A 20521-nucleotide genomic window follows, 5' to 3' on the forward strand; every position below is an offset into this window, starting at 1 on the left:
TCATGTTGGTGATGTTCTTGACATATGACCAAACGAAGTAGTCCAGTGGGTTCAGGTCGAGGGGTGGGGATCCAGTAAGAGGAGGGTACAAAGTCGTAGCACTCATTTCAGTACTGACCAGGCTCACTATTGCTCATATGAAATCCCAGCACAGTATTCATCACTATTTATCAGTAAATTTATTCATCTTGTTAAATAATATTAAAATGCTTTTAGTTTTGATAAGTGTTAACTCATTAGTAAATAATAAAAAAAAAATCTTCCTTGTGAAATCAGTTAATGTGGTTCCCAGGTTTCTTGAAAAGCTAGTGTCGAATGCTGGCACCCATATTGAATTCTCATTAAAACCTCATCCTATAAACTTGCTTATTCTATTTGGTTCTTGTGAGAATTACAAATTAGTAATAATAAACTACAAGCACTTAATAATAGTTATTTTCCAATCACCCTGTACGTAGCTAAACATTTTGATAATAATAACTTTATCATTTAAATGTGACTGTACAGAAATGAAAAGAAAGAAATAAAATTTCTGTTTCACCTGCAACGTAGAAATTGATTGTAAATTGAATTTAGTCCCCCTGGGGTGGGGGATAAAAAACATTTAAACACAAAGGCTAAAAGTTTGTTCAGGAAACATAACAATATTTCGAAACAGAACTATTGGTTATGTTTGAATAAATACACTTATTAAGTGTAACCCCCCCCCCAAAAAAAAACAATAAAAAAAACCTGCACGAATATAATAGAAAATAATAGTTAATTAATTAAAATGTTCCCTTTTGAAAATCAATATGAAAATTGGTTAACCGTGTGATTAATATCGCAAATACATAAGAGTATTAAAAAAAAATAAAAAAAAATAAATAAAAAGATGGGGGCGCCTATTGTCTAAAGTTGAATTAATTTGAAATAGGGAGTTTTGACTTTACCGTTAGTGTGAGAAAAAGGGCCCAAACATTTTTCGTATTTCTACATTTGTTTTATATTTTAATATTTTTAGGTTTTGGGTTTTGTATTTTTTTCTCTCTTTTCTTTTTACATTTTAAAGAGTTTGAGAAGGTACTTGTTTTTAGCATTTCATTTTTATATTTTTTGTAATATTTTTACATCACGTTTTGAGGAAAGTATTTTTACATTAAAAGTTTTTATTTGATATTTCTTTTTCATATTTGTAAATTAACATTTTTTTTTTTATATTATTGTTTTGTTTTTTGTTTTTACATTTCCATTATTTTTTAGCATTTCTTTTGATACTTGCATCAAATTTTAAATCTGTTCATTGTTTCTTTTTCTTTCTCTCTTGTAGGTAAGTTATTTGTGTCTTTCTGGTTGCTTCCCTCTTGAAGTTTTGTTATCTAAGCAGCCATACTGTGATCAAGTCGGCTCTGAAAAAGAAAAAAAAAAAAGGTATTTGTTGATTATCGAGTTATTTGGTAATGATTTCCTGTTTGAACAAGGAACTTTTTTGTTGCATGCAGGAAATTAGATTCAATTTTCTTTCTTCTTCAATGTGTTTTCTTATTTTCAATAGTTGCATTCTGGGAAATTCCATGGCGTTATTAAAGAAAAATATTTCATAATATAGTTCGTCTCTTTCAGATCAAATCATTTTTAAAATACGGGATGCAATAAGTGTCGCCCTAAATAAAACAATACTACAGCTTTATTTTAAATTTTTCATTGAAAAAAATCAATTCAGGTAACTTGATTATGTAGTAGAGTTGACTTGAGCCTTAGTTCGCTGAACCTTATCATAAGAAATGTCCATACAAAATTTCAGTCAGATCGTTCGAGTAGTTTCGGAGAAAAGGTACAACACCTGAATACACAGACTTAGAAATCTAATGTGTGTGTGTGTGTGTGTGTGTGCGTATTTCTTTTTATCTGTCTAGACGTTTCACCTATTCTCGGAAACTACTGACTGAAATATTGTATGGACATTTCTCATGATAAGCTGTTTATATCATTATATATATATATATATATATATATATATATATATATATTTAGTAGAAATGGTAATTAATAAAAACTGAGGAAAGTGCTCAATACTGTTGTAGAGCAAATATGCGTTTTATTTTTTATTACCGTATCTTTCTGTTAAGTTACATTATTGTTTCAGCTACCCGGCCGTTTTTTTTTTTTTTTTTTTTGTTTTGGTTTTTTTGCCGTCTGTAGCTTCCTCAGACTTTTACAGAAATTTTTGTAAAAGTCTGAGGAAGCTACAGACGGCCAAAAAAAAAAAAAATGGCCGGATAGCTGAAACAATAATGTAACTTAACAGAAAGATACGGTAATAAAATATAAAACGTATATAATGTGGCACAATAAAGTTGTTGCCCTAAAGAAAACACTACAGCCTTATTTTAAAACTAATATTGAAAAAAATCAATCCAGGTAACTTGATTATGTAGTAGAGCTGACATTTATTCAATGTTGCTTCCTTTAGCCTCGATCATTGCCCCAATACGAGTCTGGAACTGGGAGCATTCCTTTTCCACATATGCCAGCAGGAAGCTGGGCAAATACTCTGCAGATGGCAGTGATCAGGTTTTGTGGGAGATGATGTTGGTGATGTTCTCAGCGTGTGACCAACCGAAGTAATCCAACAGGTTCAGGTCAAGAGAGGAGGGGGGGGCAGTGAGAGAAGGGTACAAAGTCGTGGCACTCCTTCTGAACCCAAGCCTGGGTCTCTTTCAAGTTGTGGGCCAGTGCTGGGTCCTGCTGCCACACCCAGGATCTGCCAGCAGCCACCTGATTGCACGAAGGTATCACCACACTTTTCAGCACATCCAGATACACTTTGGTGTTGACTTTCAAGCCGACTTCGAAAATGTGAGGTGGCATGATGTGCCCCTTACTTGAAACCACACCAAAGACCATAACTTTGTTTTCATCACCCTGGACCTGTCCCTATTATTTTTGGCGACCCACCGATGCATTTTGAGGGTGTTGGCAATGGTCTCGTTGTCATAACTTGGATCGGTAGAAAGCATGAGTTGTACAGCGGCACATCTCTGATCTTGCTCGTTGAACATTGTGCCACTTTCAGGCATGATAAAAGGCTCCTATCGCTCTTGGGATTTGTACATAACTAGTAGATGATCTGCAACAAAAAATCAAACGGAAATGGAATCATGTCTTTTCTAGGGTGACAATTTTATCATTCCACCCTCTAAATGTGTTTTCTTTATTTTTAGTAGTTGTATTCTGGGAAATTCTATTGCATTATTATAGAAAAATATTTTGTAATATAGTTTTGTCTTGATCTGATCAAGTCATTTTTTAAATAAATTGTAGTCAAACATGTTATTGTATTGCCAATAACATGGCACAGCTTTAACAAATGGCAATTGGCTAGTCAGAAACAAAATTTTATGTATCAGCCTAAATATTATTTGAGTTTTACTTTGGAAATTGATTAGGTAACTTTATAGATTACTAGCAGGCCGCCCGGTCATAAAATACATTTAAATATCACATCGAACTTTATGCAGATTTCGTATTTATTATTATAAAGTCAGTTCTCTGTTGATTATTATATTGTACCCAATATATAGTACTGATTTCAAAAGTTTTAAAATATATGACTTGGGTGCTATCAGCTAGTATCGAAATTTAAACATTTAGTTCTTCCGGTATTCGCTACCATGTGACCTAACGACAAATGGACATCAGAACTTTAAAAATTAACATAGTTAAGCATATAAATCTATATTTGCATGTGCGTAGAGGAGCACTTGTAAGTCGACTTGCACCTTCCATATTCCAATTGTTCAATTTCGATCCCTTAGCAGATATTTTTAACAGCTAATATTTTTCCACATATCCGAATCTCCTATATATCAAGTTTCAAGTTTGTAGACAAAAAAACTGAAAGAGTAGTTTAGTAGAGATCGTTCTGCATGCACATAAGGTCACTTATCTATCTATATATATATATATATTACTTGCAATAATATTTTGGCGTATGCTATCCTCCTCTCAAAGGAGGATGTAATACCTGGGAGAATGATCTAAATACAACAGAAAGAATACTATGCTAACCTCTACCCTGAATTAATCATTAAAAGATATTATAATAGCACAATTGATAGAAATAATAGTGTAATTCCGGCTACAGACAGACAGATACCAAATCTCCATTAGTAACCAATTATAGTCGAAGTGTGTTTATGCTAGCACCTGCAGTTTTAAAGTTGGACCTATGTTAATTTAATTGCATAATGTGTGTATCTTGTTTGATTAGGGTTTAGTGTTACGGTTAGTCTATTTCAAGGGTCAGCAAACTCCGGTCCTCGATTGAATTTTGTCTGGCTTGACACCTTAGTTAGGACATGATATAAATGAACCAAACCACATATTGTGTCAAAATTCATTTTTTTTTTTTTTTTCAAAAATGAAATATACTAAACGTAATTTAAGAACTAGATTATATGACAAACACCTGGATGATGTTTTGTTCTCCTCCTTGACAAATATTTCATCTGATGTAGAAAAGTTATCATCAAGTAAATAGAAACGTGTTTCTCATTAAATTATTTACCGTTTCTAATTGTGTTTCGGGTTTGTTGTCTGTTTTTTTTTCTCTCTCTTTTTGTTGATTGTAATAGTAATTAGTTTTATTCTTGCAGTGAAATAATTTTTTTAATGTTTGTATTTTTTTTTTATTTGTCATAAAATGAGTGATATTGTTTAAATATAATCATATATTAGTTAACACTTGTTTTCTTCAAACGCACAGAAAATTGGTTTACATATTTGATACCATTGTTGTCCTTCATGACAATGTTGTCTAAGGTTGTTTAGCGAACATGTTAAAACGTGTGTAGCGTTGCACACGTCATGATTCGAGTGAGCTATAACTGCCACAAATCACTCTCCTGATGTTTAGTTCTTGTTAGCTCCTTACGTCTAGTGGTTTCACACCTTGTTTGGAGTGATTTTCCTAAAAACAAGGCCGATAGCCATTAGTCGCGTGCTCTCGTGTAATGAATGAATGTGTGAATGTAGGATTGACATGAAATTCTTAAAGATAAACTAAAATGACCGAAAAATGGGGTCCTGGAGATGACCTTAAACTATATCCGATGGTGAGGCCGCAGCTTGCAGGCCTTAGGGAGTGTGGAGCCACCCTATAATTGGCATTGCTCCCAGGTCCACTCTGACCCGGAGTGGTAGTACTTGTTAGGGTCCCAACTATGAGTTAAATAGAATACGACTTAAAAAACAAATATACTATATTAAAAAATAGTTCTTCAGAATCACCAGATTCGGCATTAAATAATCTGAAAAGGGTTGATATGCCGTAAAACAAAAATAACCAACCAAAAAATGGGCTGAAATGACTTAAATAAATAAAAAGTAAATGACTTAGAATGACTTTACTGAACTTAAGGATGAATTGAATGACCTTAAGAATGACTTGAATGCTTAAAAAACAACTGGAATCTTTCAAAAACAACTTGAATGAGCTGGAAAATGACTTGAATGGCTTTGAGACTTACTGGTTGTAAAGTGGGTGATCATTTTACATTAAATTAATACAGAAAAGTGATCCCCCACTTTATATCACAATAAGTACAGCATGTAGTAAGAACAGATACTACACTTTGATCTTGTTTATATATTTTATTGAGAAAGAAAAAATTGAACATAAAAAACGTACAAAAAATTCAATTCAACAAAATTAGGCACAAGGCCCTACAAGAAATTGGGAGGGGGAGGGTACAGGGTCTTTTTGACTATGTAACAGATGAGACTTTGAAGTCTTACTCTTGACTGGCAACATTTACCAAAATACCTCAATCACTCTGTGGATCCTAATCTAACTAATAACCCCAGCGTTCAATGTAAAATTTAACTATGTACAATTTGTATATTCATTTCTGTATGTTGTGTGTGCATTTTTTTTTTTTTTTTTTTTTTTTTTTTGTGTGTATGTGTGAGAAAATAAAGTTCGATTTCATTAGAAAGAGTTCTTGAATTAATTGGCATAAAATGTTCGTGGAGTGGGAAAAAACTAATGAAAATGTTCATTTCAAAAATAAGGAAAAAACTACTTTGGCCAAAAGGCCAAGAAAAGCTTAAAAAGCTGAGAGCAGCATCTGTAAGGAACAGAGCTTTGATCTTAACAAAAAAGGTCAAGCACAAAAGTGTTACGGACAGACCGACGCTTGCACGCTATTAAAAAAAAAAAATGAAAATGTAACTATGATTATGGTCTCTGGGTAAGTCCATTATTCCTGCAATGGGTAGATAAGATAGCTCCATGACAATAATTTTTTTTTTTTTTTTTTTTTAATTACTTCCTTGTCTTAATTTATTTTCGGTTCATTAAAACCACAACGTACGTTTAGACAGAGAGGGGTGGAGGATTTATTTAAACATAAGAAGAATGAGATGGGAAGTTGGTTGTTTCTTTAAGCCCCCCCCCCCAATCCACACCTCAGGAGAAGTTCAGCTTTAAAACACATTATTAACGCCTTCTACCTGCACACATACTTGTGCAGAGAATCACCAGAAAAAGAAAATACATCTTTATCATTTCTGCACCCCGCCCCCACATCTTTTCCTCCACATCTTCCTATTTATCCAAATGCAATGCGCTATGGTTTCTTTTGCCGTTAAGTGATACCCAAATCTTTCTTACTGTTTCCTAATTGCCGTGGTGGCTGGCTATTATGTTGAAATTAAGGTAATTGCTTTTGAGTGGAAATTCTTATAAACGTCACGACGTGTACATTGTAATTCGTCAAGAACCAAATCAAATTAGTCGTCGTCTGAAACGAGGGATGTTGTCTTTATTTTATTTCTATTTGCATTTTTGTGCTTCGTTCGCTTCGTTAAAATTTCGGGCCTTCCGAAAATGGTGTTGGCGAGTGATTTTGGAAAACAATGCAATCAATTTTAATCAGTTTGTGCAGTTTTAAGGAATGTCATTAATTCATGGCTGAGCGAGTTTTTAATTGTCATTCACAAATGACTGGAATTGTTGCCTTAATTGGAAGCGAACATGATCGGTACTAAATTACTATTGGTTTAGACACACACCACTTATACGAGGCAAAAAGATCACCGTATCTCATTCCAACTGGTGTGTTAATTTATGCCTTGAAAATGTTGAGAAACCGATGTTAATTTTAGATGAAGTCCTGCTGAGCACTTTATCTGCAGCTCTAAATGGACATTTATAAAGTGAAACCTAGTCATGTTCCTTTTGCAGGTTTGATTTTGTTGTGGTGTGTCCACCCTACGGATAATAATAGACTTTTTCATTTCAAATTTTGCATGCAAAAAAGAAAAGAAAAAAAAAACACGATTGCTAGAACATCCAGAAGTTGAAAAAATAGACTAGAAATGGATTACAAAATATTTTTTTATCTCCGACCAATGGAAATTAGTCGACTTGTTCTAAGCGATTTTGGTCATACGTATTATTTGAATACATTGGACTACTGTTCTCATCTTAAGTATCATTTTCACATTTCGGTTGATGTAACCTTCAACCTTCTTCAGGTGTATTTATTTTTAACCCTGGAATGTTTCTGTCAAACTCTGGAATTTGGACAGAACCCTTTATTTACTTCATGGGGGTAGTATGCTCTTGTTCTGTCAGCCATGATTGGATAGAGGCTCTAAGTAATTCGAAATTGTATTTTTCGGCCACCCACACTGAAAATTGAACCTTCAACCTTCAAGAGAATATAACTGTCATAATTGATTTTTCCAAATACGCTAACCACTGCATGATGAGTCCTAGTTGTGAAAATGGCACTCAGGATGAAAACAGGTAGTCTGATGAATTCAAATTGTGACACTATCAGCCGTTCACTGGCATGTGATCGACCCGTGTACCTGAGATGTTGGATGTGGGTGAGGCTCCTTCATTCTCTCAAGATCACTCTGGTGGCAATCTGGCTGGAACCTTCGTCTTCAGGCCTGCTTTAATGCAGACATTTTAGGCAGACAAAAAAAACGACACCCGACACAATTGTAATATATGAGAAATATAATTAACTATTTTTTTACAAGAAAATATTGCAATATTTTTACAAAAGAATTTACAAGTGATAATCAACTTTTATAATTAAAACTAGCTAACAAAAATAGACGTCTTACCCCATGGCTTTCTGGACGAAAACGAAGTCGATAAAAGAAAGGGAATCATGGGATTGCATTTTTCTGTATATCCCTCCACCACGGCCAGATCACGGCCACGCAGGGGGAGGGTGCTAACAATCACCAAAACCAGGGCATTAAGATATAGTGGCACAAAATAATACGCATAACCAATCGTAAGGACTATGGCGCAGTGGTTAGAGTACTTGGAAAAATCAATTGTAAAAGTGATATTCTCCTGAAGGTTGAAGGTTCAATCCTCAGTGTTGGAGACCGAAAAATACATTCGCGAATTACTTAGGACCTCTATCCAGTCATGGCTGACGGAACAAGAGTATGCTACCCCCGTGAAGTAAATAAAGGGTCCGCTCGAAATTCTGTCCAAATTCCCGAGTTCCGACAGAAACATTTCCGAGTTCCGACAAGATACACCTGAAGAAGGTCGGAGGTTATATCGACCAAAATGTTGTGAAGATCACACTCAAGATGAGAACAGTAGTCTGATGAATCCAAATAATACATATAACCAATCCTCATCTCAAAAATTCAGAAACGTCACAGCAATTTTTTGTGGGAATCGTATTTTTTTAAGCCAACTCCACAACTCTGCTTTTAAACTCCCCCACCCCACCCCACCCCCGTTGCTTAAACTAAATAAGAACTCTTATTTGAATTGTTTGACAAGAACCCCTCCCCTTCGCTACATACTTCCCAACAGTTTGACATCGAGAAGATAATGGATGGGCATGTCTGATAAGTCGCTTCAGGCTCTTGTTTTCTGTTGGTCTTCATCAGTCATGATTACCTCGAATGCCAAACAGGAATGCAGTTTATTCAATTTACGTGTGTGCTTCCTCCCTACCCGCCCCTGATGTGTAATACTTCCGGATGCGGATGCTGTGGCAAGACCTGCACACTTGTTGATTGCTTCATTATTGGATGATGTGTTGGTTGGGCAAGAATGGCAAAGGCTGTTTCTATTGGTCATGACAGGCAGAAAGGCTCGCAATGCAATGATTTCTCTGGCTGATGGATACGGAGGAGGGCTGTCCATGTCCGCTATGCTAATGCCTGCTTTGAAAAGTGATTTGGGCTTCGCTGGTCAGCAAGCAGTGATTATCTTGTCATAATCTCTTAGTGGTGGTGACGTGTCGTCTCCGGCTGAGGAATGTAGCAGTCAGGATGTCGTGTTAGAAGTTATCGTCGGTATTCATGGATTGAGGAAATAATTTTGGCTAACCTGGGTTAGATGGCTTAGAAGGATGGCTTAGAAGAATGAGATGTTTGTTGGGTAGAAGCATTGATGACCTGAGGGTGGTGGGAGGGGTTGAAGATAGAATAGTTAATATGAAGTCGATTGTTCATCTGGCACAGTTATTTGTGGGTTTAATCGTTATCTATTATATAAAGGGCAGTTGTCTGTTTGTATGTATGTATGTTTGTTTGTCCAGCTCTTTTTTTTTTTTTTTTTTTTTAAATCGGTACTACCCCGGAAAAATAATACCTCAAATTTAGAAAAGAAAATTATTCTTTCCTTTGTGATGTAATGGCCATTTATATCATTTAATGTTATCAATAATTTTACACCATTTTTAATGTTATTGTGTTTTAATACAGGAAATGAGTCGGCATTTCTTCAAAGTTAAAGGCACTCGCTTCGAATTTAATATATCATTTCTTAAGTATTGTCATTCCTCTAAAAGGAAAGGAAAAGCGGGGTTGGGGCGAGAAGTTTGGTTTTAATAGTGCTCTGGAGGCATCCTTAATTTTATTTCGCATTTTCACTGCGACTCTGAAGGCCTCTTAAGTTTTAATTTTTTTTTAATTTTCCCATAAAAAAAGGAATTTCTCTTCTGGTTGAGAGTGGGGTTAGAAACTTGCCACTATTTAACAACTTCTATTTAGTTTTCCTTTATGGCTCCGGTAAACGACGGCTAACCCTGCTAGTTCTTTTATAAGAATAACAACTCTGCTCCGCTCTGCTTTAGTAAAGTGAGAAACAGAAGTGTGCCTCTAGAAGAACAATAGATATCCCTTAAAAATGTCTCATGACAGGAATTAGTAGTGAAGTCAGCCTAATTACTGATATGAGCACAATATTGAACTTTAATCACAATTATTAATAGATGCTTTCTGCCCCCTTCTGCTTCTGGAGCCAATGGATACCTTCCTCTCAATGACCATTTACTTTGCTTCTCCACGAGTGCAAAGTAAGACACAAGGTCGTTTTTAAAATCCATCTCCACAGATCTGGATTCTGGAACAAAAACAAAAATTGTGTCTTTCTAGAAGGATTTTGTTCTTCACTGACCAAGGGCAGAACAGACTAAGTATAGCATCAGAACATATACTACACTTTGTTTCTAGCCAAAATGCCAATATGAGAAGCTTGTGTAACCTGTTTCAGTACAATCCCCAGCCGCATTTCAAATCTGGCAGTTACTTAACCCAAATCCAAATCACAAGTGGAAATCAAAGACGGATGGAAGTAATGATAGAAAGGCTGACAATTTTTAAGTTTTCCTTCTCCAACGTCAGTTGTCCTAATACCAAGGCTTGATAGCTTAATCACCCTAGCATTTCAAAGTTAGTGCTCACACTATGTTATCTGGGAAGCAATACGTTATAGCCTCAGTTGCAAAGGAAACCGAGAACAGAAAAGAACTTCAACTCGCTTCTTTATGGTTTTTGTTGTACAACAACATTTATTTCCTCGTGCTTTTGTTACTGCTGTGACGTCCGCCACGTGATCATCTTCTCAGACCTGCTCTCTCCTTTATATAGTCTTCTTTTTCTTTACCATGACATCATTTTGCTCACGGCTCGATATTTACATATAGCCGTCCGCATTATCTATAAATATAAAAGTGAAAATGTATGTATGTATGTGTGTTCGCTTTTTCTGTGTGTCTACAAAAGGCTTCTTTCAGAGAAGCGGTCGGTCGGTTCACAACTTTTAAAAACTTTATATCACATAGAAATCGTAATATCTTACAGTTAACAACGAAGCTGGCCTGTCTATTTAATTTGCTCGATTTCGGGAAGATAAATATTCAATATTTGTCGCTCGCCACATGTGGGTTAGTCTTTTTCCTATAACATCTTGGGGGCGAGATAAAAAAGCGTTCAGCAGTAAATGAAACTTGACCTCATTAACTCATTAAAACGAGCACCTGCTAAATCGAAGTAATTAAATAAATTCAAAAGTTTTTTTCGGATTCGATCCTCATACTTTTTTTTTTTAACCACTCCCCCATCTTCAAACACCCGGGCAACGCCGGGTACCCCTCGCTAGTCTATTACATAAATCTCACCTGTCTGTTTAAATGTATGTTTGTAAATATGCTTGTATATCTTCCTAAAACTTTCGACAGAGACAACACATTTTCACAAGATCGGTAGTGTTTGGAAGCTTGACCCTTTGGATGACAAATACCGAAAAATTGGCTAAAAACTGTAATTCCTTCACCCTCAACTGGGTACTTTTCTGCAAGGAGGGGTCGCTTTTTTTGCCGATATTTTCGAAAGTCATCCATTCTTTTTCGATTGACTAGCCTTAATTTAAACCTTCGCACTTCTGATTTGGTGATGGACGCAATGGCAAAGACGTCACGTTTTTTTTTTTTTTTTTTCCCACATTCTTTTCCTCCTTCGCGATATGGGCTCAAGCCTGCCTGCCTACTACCACTTTTTTTTTTTTTTTTTTTGCATCACACACCTCCAAACACCTGGGCAACGTTGGGCATTATTTAGTATTCACAATTCTTCAAAGTTCATGAAATCAAATTAACATGCTCTCATCTTACAATGTCATATGGCCCTCCCTCACCAAACTTCCACAAGAAACACTCGTCTAGCTGAAAACACTATCAATAATTCCCTCTAGTCTTTATCTGTGCCTAAACCTAAACATAAATTCCATGAACAAAGCTTCTTTCTTAGAACTGCACGCCTGTGGAATTGTCTTCCGTTTTCCTGCTTTCCGGCTGATTGTCTTCAAGTCTAACGTAAACAAGTTCTTGATGAGCCGTTCCATATAAGTTAACAAATTTACCGAATTTCCATTACTAATGATTACTATATTGTCCAATTTCTACTGTACACTCTTTAACCCTTATCCTCGAGTGGCCTCTTGGCCTTGATAATGTGGTGATGCCTGTGTAAAAAATGATTAGCATTCATGCAGCTTCAAATTTCATAATGTGTAGTTAGCAATCGCACATTTTAGAATATATTTAGATTTAATTAGCAGTATTTAGTTAACATTCATACATTTTAAAAGTTAATGATATCTGATTAGTATTCACACATCTTAAGTTGATAATATTTAGCCTTCACACATCTGAAAATGCCAGTATTTAGTTAGCCTTCACACATCTGAAAATGCCAGTATTTAGTTAGCCTTCACACATCTGAAAATGCCAGTATTTAGTTAGCCTTCGCAGATCTGAAAATGCCAGTATTTAGTTAGCCTTCACACATCTGAAAATGCCAGTATTTAGTTAGCCTTCACACATCTGAAAATGCCAGTATTTAGTTAGCCTTCACACATCTGAAAATGCCAGTATTTAGTTAGCCTTCACACATCTGAAAATGCCAGTATTTAGTTAGCCTTCACACATCTGAAAATGCCAGTATTTAGTTTGCATTCAAATTCCTGTAATACTGTAAAATATTGTAAAATGACATGCTATCTTGAAATAGTATTCATATAGTATTCATCCATATTAAAATGTCACAACATTTAGTTAGCAATTATGAATCTAAAAGTACCATAGTGTTTAGTTAGGATTCATACATCTTTAAATATAGTATTTAACATTTGCACAACTTAGTATGTTATAGTATTTTGTTAGCATTACTCCCTATTAAACTTCATAGAATGTAGTTGACATTCATACATTTGAAAAAAAAAAACCCACTATTTAGCAGTAATTCATCTTAATATACTAATAATACTTAATATACCACAGAAGTTAACATTCATAACATCTTAGTATTCAAGTATTTAGTTTAGCATTCATACATTTTAAAAGTAACAAGAGAAGTTAAAATAATATTTCCTTATGTTTCTGAATTTTTCAGATGGGGATTAGTTATTCGTATTATTTGGATTCATCAGACTACTGTTCTCATCTTGAGTGTGATTTTCACAACGTTTCAGTCAATGTAACCTTCAACCATCAGGTGTATCTTGTCGAACTCAGGAATGTTTCTGTTGAATTTAGAGAATTTGGACAGAATTTTGAACGGAACCCTTTATTTCACCAATCTTTGGTGCAGTACTTGGAAAAATTAAATTGTGAAAGTGAACTTCTCCTGAAGATTGAAAGTTCAATTCTCAGTGTGGACGACTGAAAAATACAATTGCGAATTACTTGGGACCTCTATTCAGTGATGGCTGAAGGAACGAGAACATGCTACCCCCATGAAGTAAATAAAGGGTTACATTCGAAATTCCTGAGTTCAACAAAATACACCTGAAGAAGATATTGTCCGATTGACTACTGTACACTCTTTAACCCATATCCTCGAGTGACCTTGATAAGTGGTAACTCCTATGTAAAAAAAAAAAAAATTTTGAATTTCACGTTATAAGAATATTCAATGACTATTAATTGCAATTTTTACGCTACCCTAATTATAACTACAAAAAAAATGAACAAAACATTACTAAAACGACTGTGACTATGTAGAAAAATTAATTTTGGAGCACAAAAGGTTTCTTGTTTTAATGGTACCACTCCTGCCTTCCTAGATCTTCAACATTTTGAAAAAAAAAAAAGGTTGGAGGTTACATCGCCAGTCTTTCACGATAAACACCCGTCTAGCTAAAACCACTGTCAATAATTTTTCCCACTCTTTATCTGTGCCTAGATCAAAACATAGATTCCATGAACAAATCTTCTTTCTTAGAAGTGCACACCTGTGGAACTTTCTTCCGTTTTCCTGTTTCCCACCTGACTACAACTTGGATGTCTTCAAGTCCAACTTAAACAAATTCCTGATAAACCGCCTCCTTAAGTAATCCACTTTATCAAATCTCCATTACTAACGATTACTATGATATTATCCCATTGATTACTGTACATGCAATAACCCTTATCCCCGAGTGGCCTCTGGGCCTTGATAAGTGGTGACTTCCATGTAAAACAAAAAGCATGAAAATGACACTCAAGATATGAACAGTAATCTAATGAATCCAAATAATACGAATATTTTTTTAATCATTTAAAAAAAAATCCGTGATCATATGATTGATTTGTTTTCTAATATCATGTAAATTTCATGCACGAATTGGTTTCCACATACAAAACTGCTGAATCTCACATCCTCTCTCAGTATTACTGGCACAGCGAATGCCAACTTGATTCCATTTAATGTATTATTATTTTATTTATTTTTTTAATGAATACAAAAACCTGATACGGTTAAGTCTTAATTCTAATTTCCCATGTTGATTGAGCTGGATGAAGATGTCACTTATCTCATCCGATTATTTATGCTTGCATCCACTAAACTTTCATATCACTGCACAGAACTAAAAATTAATTTCAAGAAATTGGGGGAGGAACTAAGTTCTGTCATCTTGGAGATTGTTTATTCTTTTTTGCTTGTTATGAGTCGTCAGATTTTGTTTAATTTATAGGCCTATGACAAGAGAATATTCTTTTCATTATTTTGACTTGCGAGTATATACCAGTTAATATCTTATATGTTTTTAGATAGAGTAATGTGGTTCTCAATTGATTACCCTTGTCTGTGTCGGATATATACTCGAGAGTTAAAACAATGATAAGAATAAAATGTGAGGTTAGAAAGAACGATCACGTGCGAATTTGTATTTTTAAATAAATAGATATTTATTTAAAGTTTCAAATTTTCGGCTCATAAAAAAGCCGTCATCAGGAATTTTTTTAAAAAACAATACTATGTAAAAAAGAAAAAATATATATATTGTATTGTTTTTTTTTTTTTTTAAATCTTGATGAAGGCTTTTTTATAAGCCGAAAATTTGAAACTTTAAATAAATATCTGTCTATTTAAAAATACAAATTCGCACGTGATCGTTCTTTCTCACCTCATATTTTAAATTCCATTGTCCCCGTGCTTCTTAAAAGTGGATCATACTTATACTAATGATAAGAATATTCTCTTCTCGTAGTCCTATTAATTTACTTAAACCATCTTTTGAATGTTAAGATAATTTATAGCGTGCCATCTCTTGAATCAACTCCATAACACCTCTCGGTATCAGGAAGCGTAGTAGACCAAGGAAGATCTAGCTTAAGTGCATAAGAAGTGAGTTAGTTGACTGCGGGGAGGGTGGGGAAAGTGTATGAGTGATATTAACTCTTTGGATCAGACCCGAGGGAGAGCACGTGTGAGATGTTGCCTGGTGTTTGCCCACCCCCAGCATCTGTCTGAAGATATTGGCTTCCTGACTTAAATGCACCAAACATTGATGTATTCTTTTTCCTTTCTCTTTGCAAAACTTAATCACGTGCAGCAAAACCAATCTTCCTCTACAAAACAATCAAACTAAACACCATGAATAAATATTTGAAGATGTAAACAACTTTAAGCATTAAACCTTTTTTTTTTTTTCAAAATTAGCAGATTCAGCATTAACACCATACACCATAAAACACCATACATAAAACAAAACAATGCATAAAACACCATACATAAAACAAAACAATGCATAAAACACCATACATAAAACAAAACAATGCATAAAACACCATACATAAAACAAAACAATGCATAAAACACCATACCATAAAACAAAACAATGCATAAAACACCATACATAAAACAAAACAATGCATAAAACACCATACCATAAAACAAAACAATGCATAAAACACCATACCATAAAACAAAACAATGCATAAAACACCATACCATAAAACAAAACAATGCATAAAACACCATACCATAAAACAAAACAATGCATAAAACACCATACCATAAAACAATGCATAAAACACCATGCATAAAACAAAACAATGCATAAAACACCATACATAAAACAAAACAATGCATAAAACACCATACATAAAACAAAACAATGCATAAAACACCATACCATAAACCAAAACAATGCATAAAACACCATACCATAAAAAAAACAATGCATAAAACACCATACATAAAACAAAACAATGCATAAAACACCATACCATAAAAAAAACAATGCATAAAACACCATACCATAAAAAAACAATGCATAAAACACCATACCATAAAAAAACAATGCATAAAACACCATACCATAAAAAAAACAATGCATAAAACACCATACCATAAAAAAAACAATGCATAAAACACCATACCATAAAAAAAAACAATGCATAAAACACCATACCATAAAAAAAACAATGCATAAAATACCATACCATAAAAAAAACAATGCATAAAACACCATACCATAAAACAAAACAGTGCATAAAACACTATACCATAAAACAAAACAATGCATAAAACACCATATCATAAAACAAAACAATGCATGCTTTACTTGGTTCAATATGAAAATGTGTTCTGTTGTGTCTGCGTTTTTTTTTTTTTTATTTATTTTAAACAAGGTCTTTACCTGTGTAAGAATGCATTTGGTTCCGCGTTGAAGAAGGTTACGTAAATTCATCATTAATTGGATGTTGTTGTTCATATGAGTGACATCATCTTGTTTTATATGTAACCATTCGGTAAATAGTAGAAACTGATAATCCTGTATTCCAAGAAATGCAAATGGACAACCAATGAGTGGAAAATAACTTTACGGGATCGATCAGTATTTTTAGAACAGAAAATGAAAAAAATAAGGTGTACCTATGTAAGAAACAAATATGAACGGTCATCTGGCCAAACTTGTGACGAATGCTAGTAAGTTCCCGGTTATGATGGGGTTTTTGAGAAGAGATAATAATTAGGGAAAAAATATTTTGTTATCTCGAGACATAGTTTGGATTGTGGCGCCCATAGAAATAAATAATTCTGTATCTATATAAAAGCCAGGTACGTCCAAGGATGGAGTACTATTGCCACATCGGGACAGGAGCTGCTAGAAAGGACTTATCCTGCCTTGATAGAGTTCAAAATAGACTTCGTAGTCTCGTAGATGTCCTTTTCTCTTCCCTGCAACCTCTTTCTCACACAAGAGATGTTGCAAGTTTGTCTCTGATGTATCGTTATTTTCATAGCAAGTGCTCCACTGAGCCCCGATCTATAGTCCCCCCTCACCAAACCTTCACAAGAAACACCCGTCTAGCAGAAAACACTATCACTAATTTCCCCCACTCTTTATCTGTGCCTAAACCTAAACGTAGATTCCATGAACAAAGCTTATTTCTTAGAACTGCATTCCTTTGGAATTATCTTCCGTTTTCCTGCTTTCCAGCTGACTACAATATGGTTGTGTTCAAGTCTAACGTAAACAAGTTTTTGATTAACTGTTCCATATAAGTTAACAAATTTACAGAATTTTCATTACTAATTTTTACTATATTGTCCAATTGACTACTGCACCCTCTTTAACCCTTATCCTCGAGTTGCCTCGTGGCCTTGATAAGTGGCTATGCCTATGTAAAATATATATAATTTTTTATAACGGATGACTATGACTACAAATATGTGCAAAACCTACATAAGGTAGTGGGTAGCAGTCTTCCCATTTACTTATGATCTTATTCAAAAGATAAATAAATTAATACCGTGTGAGTCACGGAAAACGGATGTTTTTTTTTTTGAAAGAAAACAAAACTCTGCGAATATTTCTTAAGCAAGTTTAAATACTACCTTCCTCACTCCCTATTCCTTAATCAAGGAAATCAGGGAGTGTTCTAAAAACATCCGTTTCCCGTGACTCATCGTACATAAAAAATTACTAAAATGTTAATATTTATTTCGACATTGCGAGTCTATCGCTGCTCTATCGTTATTTTCATAACAAGTGCTTGACTGAGCTTCAATCTATGGCCACCCTCCTCTCCCCATTCAAAGCACTCACAACAAAAACTGAAACCAATTAACAATTTCACTAACTCTAAAACTAATTCCATGAGGAAAGTTTCTTTCCTAGATTTGTCCACCTGTGAAACTCTATACCATGGGACTGCTTCTCATCTAATTACATGATCGTTTTCAAGTCCAATGTAAACAAATTCTGGTTCACTCTCTCTTAAATGATCAAATCAAATCCCATTCAATTTCCACCACTGCTGATCATTATGGTGTTGTTTAACCGACCGCCTGACACATGTTAACCTTTATCCTCGAGTGGCCTTCGTGCCTTGATAACTTGGTGACTCTCTTGTAGAAATATAAAAATCCATGTATTATTTTTTATTTATTTATTTATTTATTTTTTTTTTTTTTTGCCTTGTGCTGTTCGGGAGGATAACAGGTGTATTTTTCTTTTCTGTCCAATTAAATCGCCAAAGAAGAAATGTCTTCCTCTCTATTCTCTTCTGAAGTGGTTGCTTTTCTAATCAATACTATGTGCATCTTAACCTTGAAGATTAACACGCGCGTGCGCGCACACACATACACCCTCTTGGCCAAAGAAAGCAACAAAACATTGCTGAGGGTAGAAAAACAATATTGTCCATTTTACACTTATTTATTTCATAGTATTATGAATAATCAATTACTTTCTTCCTTTTTGTGGTCTTTCTTTCTTGTTTTTTTTAATTGTTTTATTTATTATTTCTTTTGTTTGCGGTTATCTTATCTTTTGTGTTTTCATTCTTTTCAGGGGGATAGGGCAAGAAATAATGATTGTTTTAACATTATTATCTATTCTAGATTTCCTCTTACTCAGCATTAAAATACGACCATTGTTGGCTTTATTGTATTTAGTTGTATACCAGTTATACTTCCCTGGCGTTATCTGGGATGAAGTGAAGTCATTTACTGTCTACTTGCTATTGAACACTATTTTATTAACATCAGGGTTCATTGGACTAGCATCTAGGAAATCACATCAATACAATATATATATATATATAAACACAACTTCCGCTCCATCATCTAGCATGCTTTGAATCGATCTGTTACGCCCACCATTTGAAAAGGGAATTTTTTCCGAAATTAATAATGGATATTGTCGCAGACATAACAAGTAAGACATTTACCTAATACAACTGAATAAATATATGTATATATAAAATATATGTATGTACTTATTGATTTGTAAATTGCCACTTGTTCTCGTCTTCTCTTACCAACAATGACTATATTTCGTTCCTCGCATTGTGACAGCCTTCTAAATCTCTATTACATATATATATATATATATATATATATATATATATATATATATACAATATTTATTACGACACTATATATACAAATTTCAAGGTCGTATCAGTGGTTTCATTGCACATAAGAGGTTGGAAAGAGTCAGCACAAACAGGGTCAGTACGACCTTAAAATATATATATATAGTGTCGTAATAAATATTGTATCTTCAGCTGTCACATCCACGATCGAGCACTTTATTGGATTTTTTTTCATCGCCTCCTGACACGCTATATATATATATATATACACACCTCAGATATTAGTGTTGCATGCTTATGCAATCATCAGTGTAGAATGACAATTCCTGCCACTTGAGAGATTTGAACCCAATCACGAAGCCACCTTTGACTCCATTTGCTAAGTTTCTACCTCCAGGTCACCAAACAATTGCTACGAGAATGAAAAACTAGTAAACCCTCAATTTGGGTGCCATAGACATTGGACAATCCATTGTGTTCAAACGACAGGACGTCATGATCATTGCATACACACGAGTTGACTACCTCTTAGTTTATAATTCTGCAGACCGTGCCCATCCTTAAGTATTCTTAAAGGGCCTTGATAATTATACTTCAATAATTGTTTTATACCTACATGCACTAGTGTTTCGTGATCATGCAATCATGTGTGCGTGTGTAACATTTTAACAGTACAAAAACTATACAGTGCTTTGAAAATAACTTACAAACAAACCCTAAGGGCCCATTTCACCAACAAACTCACCAGGAGTTAATCGTTGGTTATCAAAAGATGCAAAAATTCCGGCAGAAATTAGACTATATGCTGGTCATCAAAAAAAAACTTGATCGAGTAACAAAGAGCCTATTGCCATCCGAGACTCGTGCACTCATTGAAGCTGCTGATGCAGGTGTATTGATAGCTGATGCAGGTATATTGTTAACTGTCATGCTGCAAGAAATTGTCAGACTATCCAAGTTGCCTGAAGTACTTTGCAAAACAGGCAACACATCTTTGGTAGAGACCTTAAAATCATCAAATCTTGTGACAGATGTTTGATGTGACCAGAGTAAAGGATGTTGATAAAGGAAGAAATCCAAGTTAAATAGATCAAGGGTCAAGAACAGGTCGC

General features: G+C 34.5%; 1 protein-coding gene across 2 annotated transcripts in view; it reads left to right on the forward strand.

Moving 5' to 3' along the window:
• The window catches only part of LOC145263075 (uncharacterized), a 426101-nt gene that overhangs the window by 316200 nt on the left and 89380 nt on the right, over positions 1 to 20521 (forward strand). Inside the window, exon 2 of one of the 2 annotated variants that reach the window (XM_080119941.1) lies at positions 1310 to 1504. The exons of the other annotated variant lie outside the window; for it this stretch is intronic. Within the exon in view, the coding sequence (XP_079976067.1) occupies positions 1310 to 1489 (180 nt within the window). The 3' untranslated portion in view covers positions 1490 to 1504. Of the gene's footprint in view, positions 1 to 1309; positions 1505 to 20521 lie in introns of those variants that run through there. 2 annotated transcript variants of the gene reach the window in all.

Source organism: Euprymna scolopes, chromosome 38 (genome assembly GCF_053919585.1).
Source record: "Euprymna scolopes isolate OS-2025 chromosome 38, ASM5391958v1, whole genome shotgun sequence".
NCBI lineage: Eukaryota > Metazoa > Mollusca > Cephalopoda > Sepiida > Sepiolidae > Euprymna > Euprymna scolopes.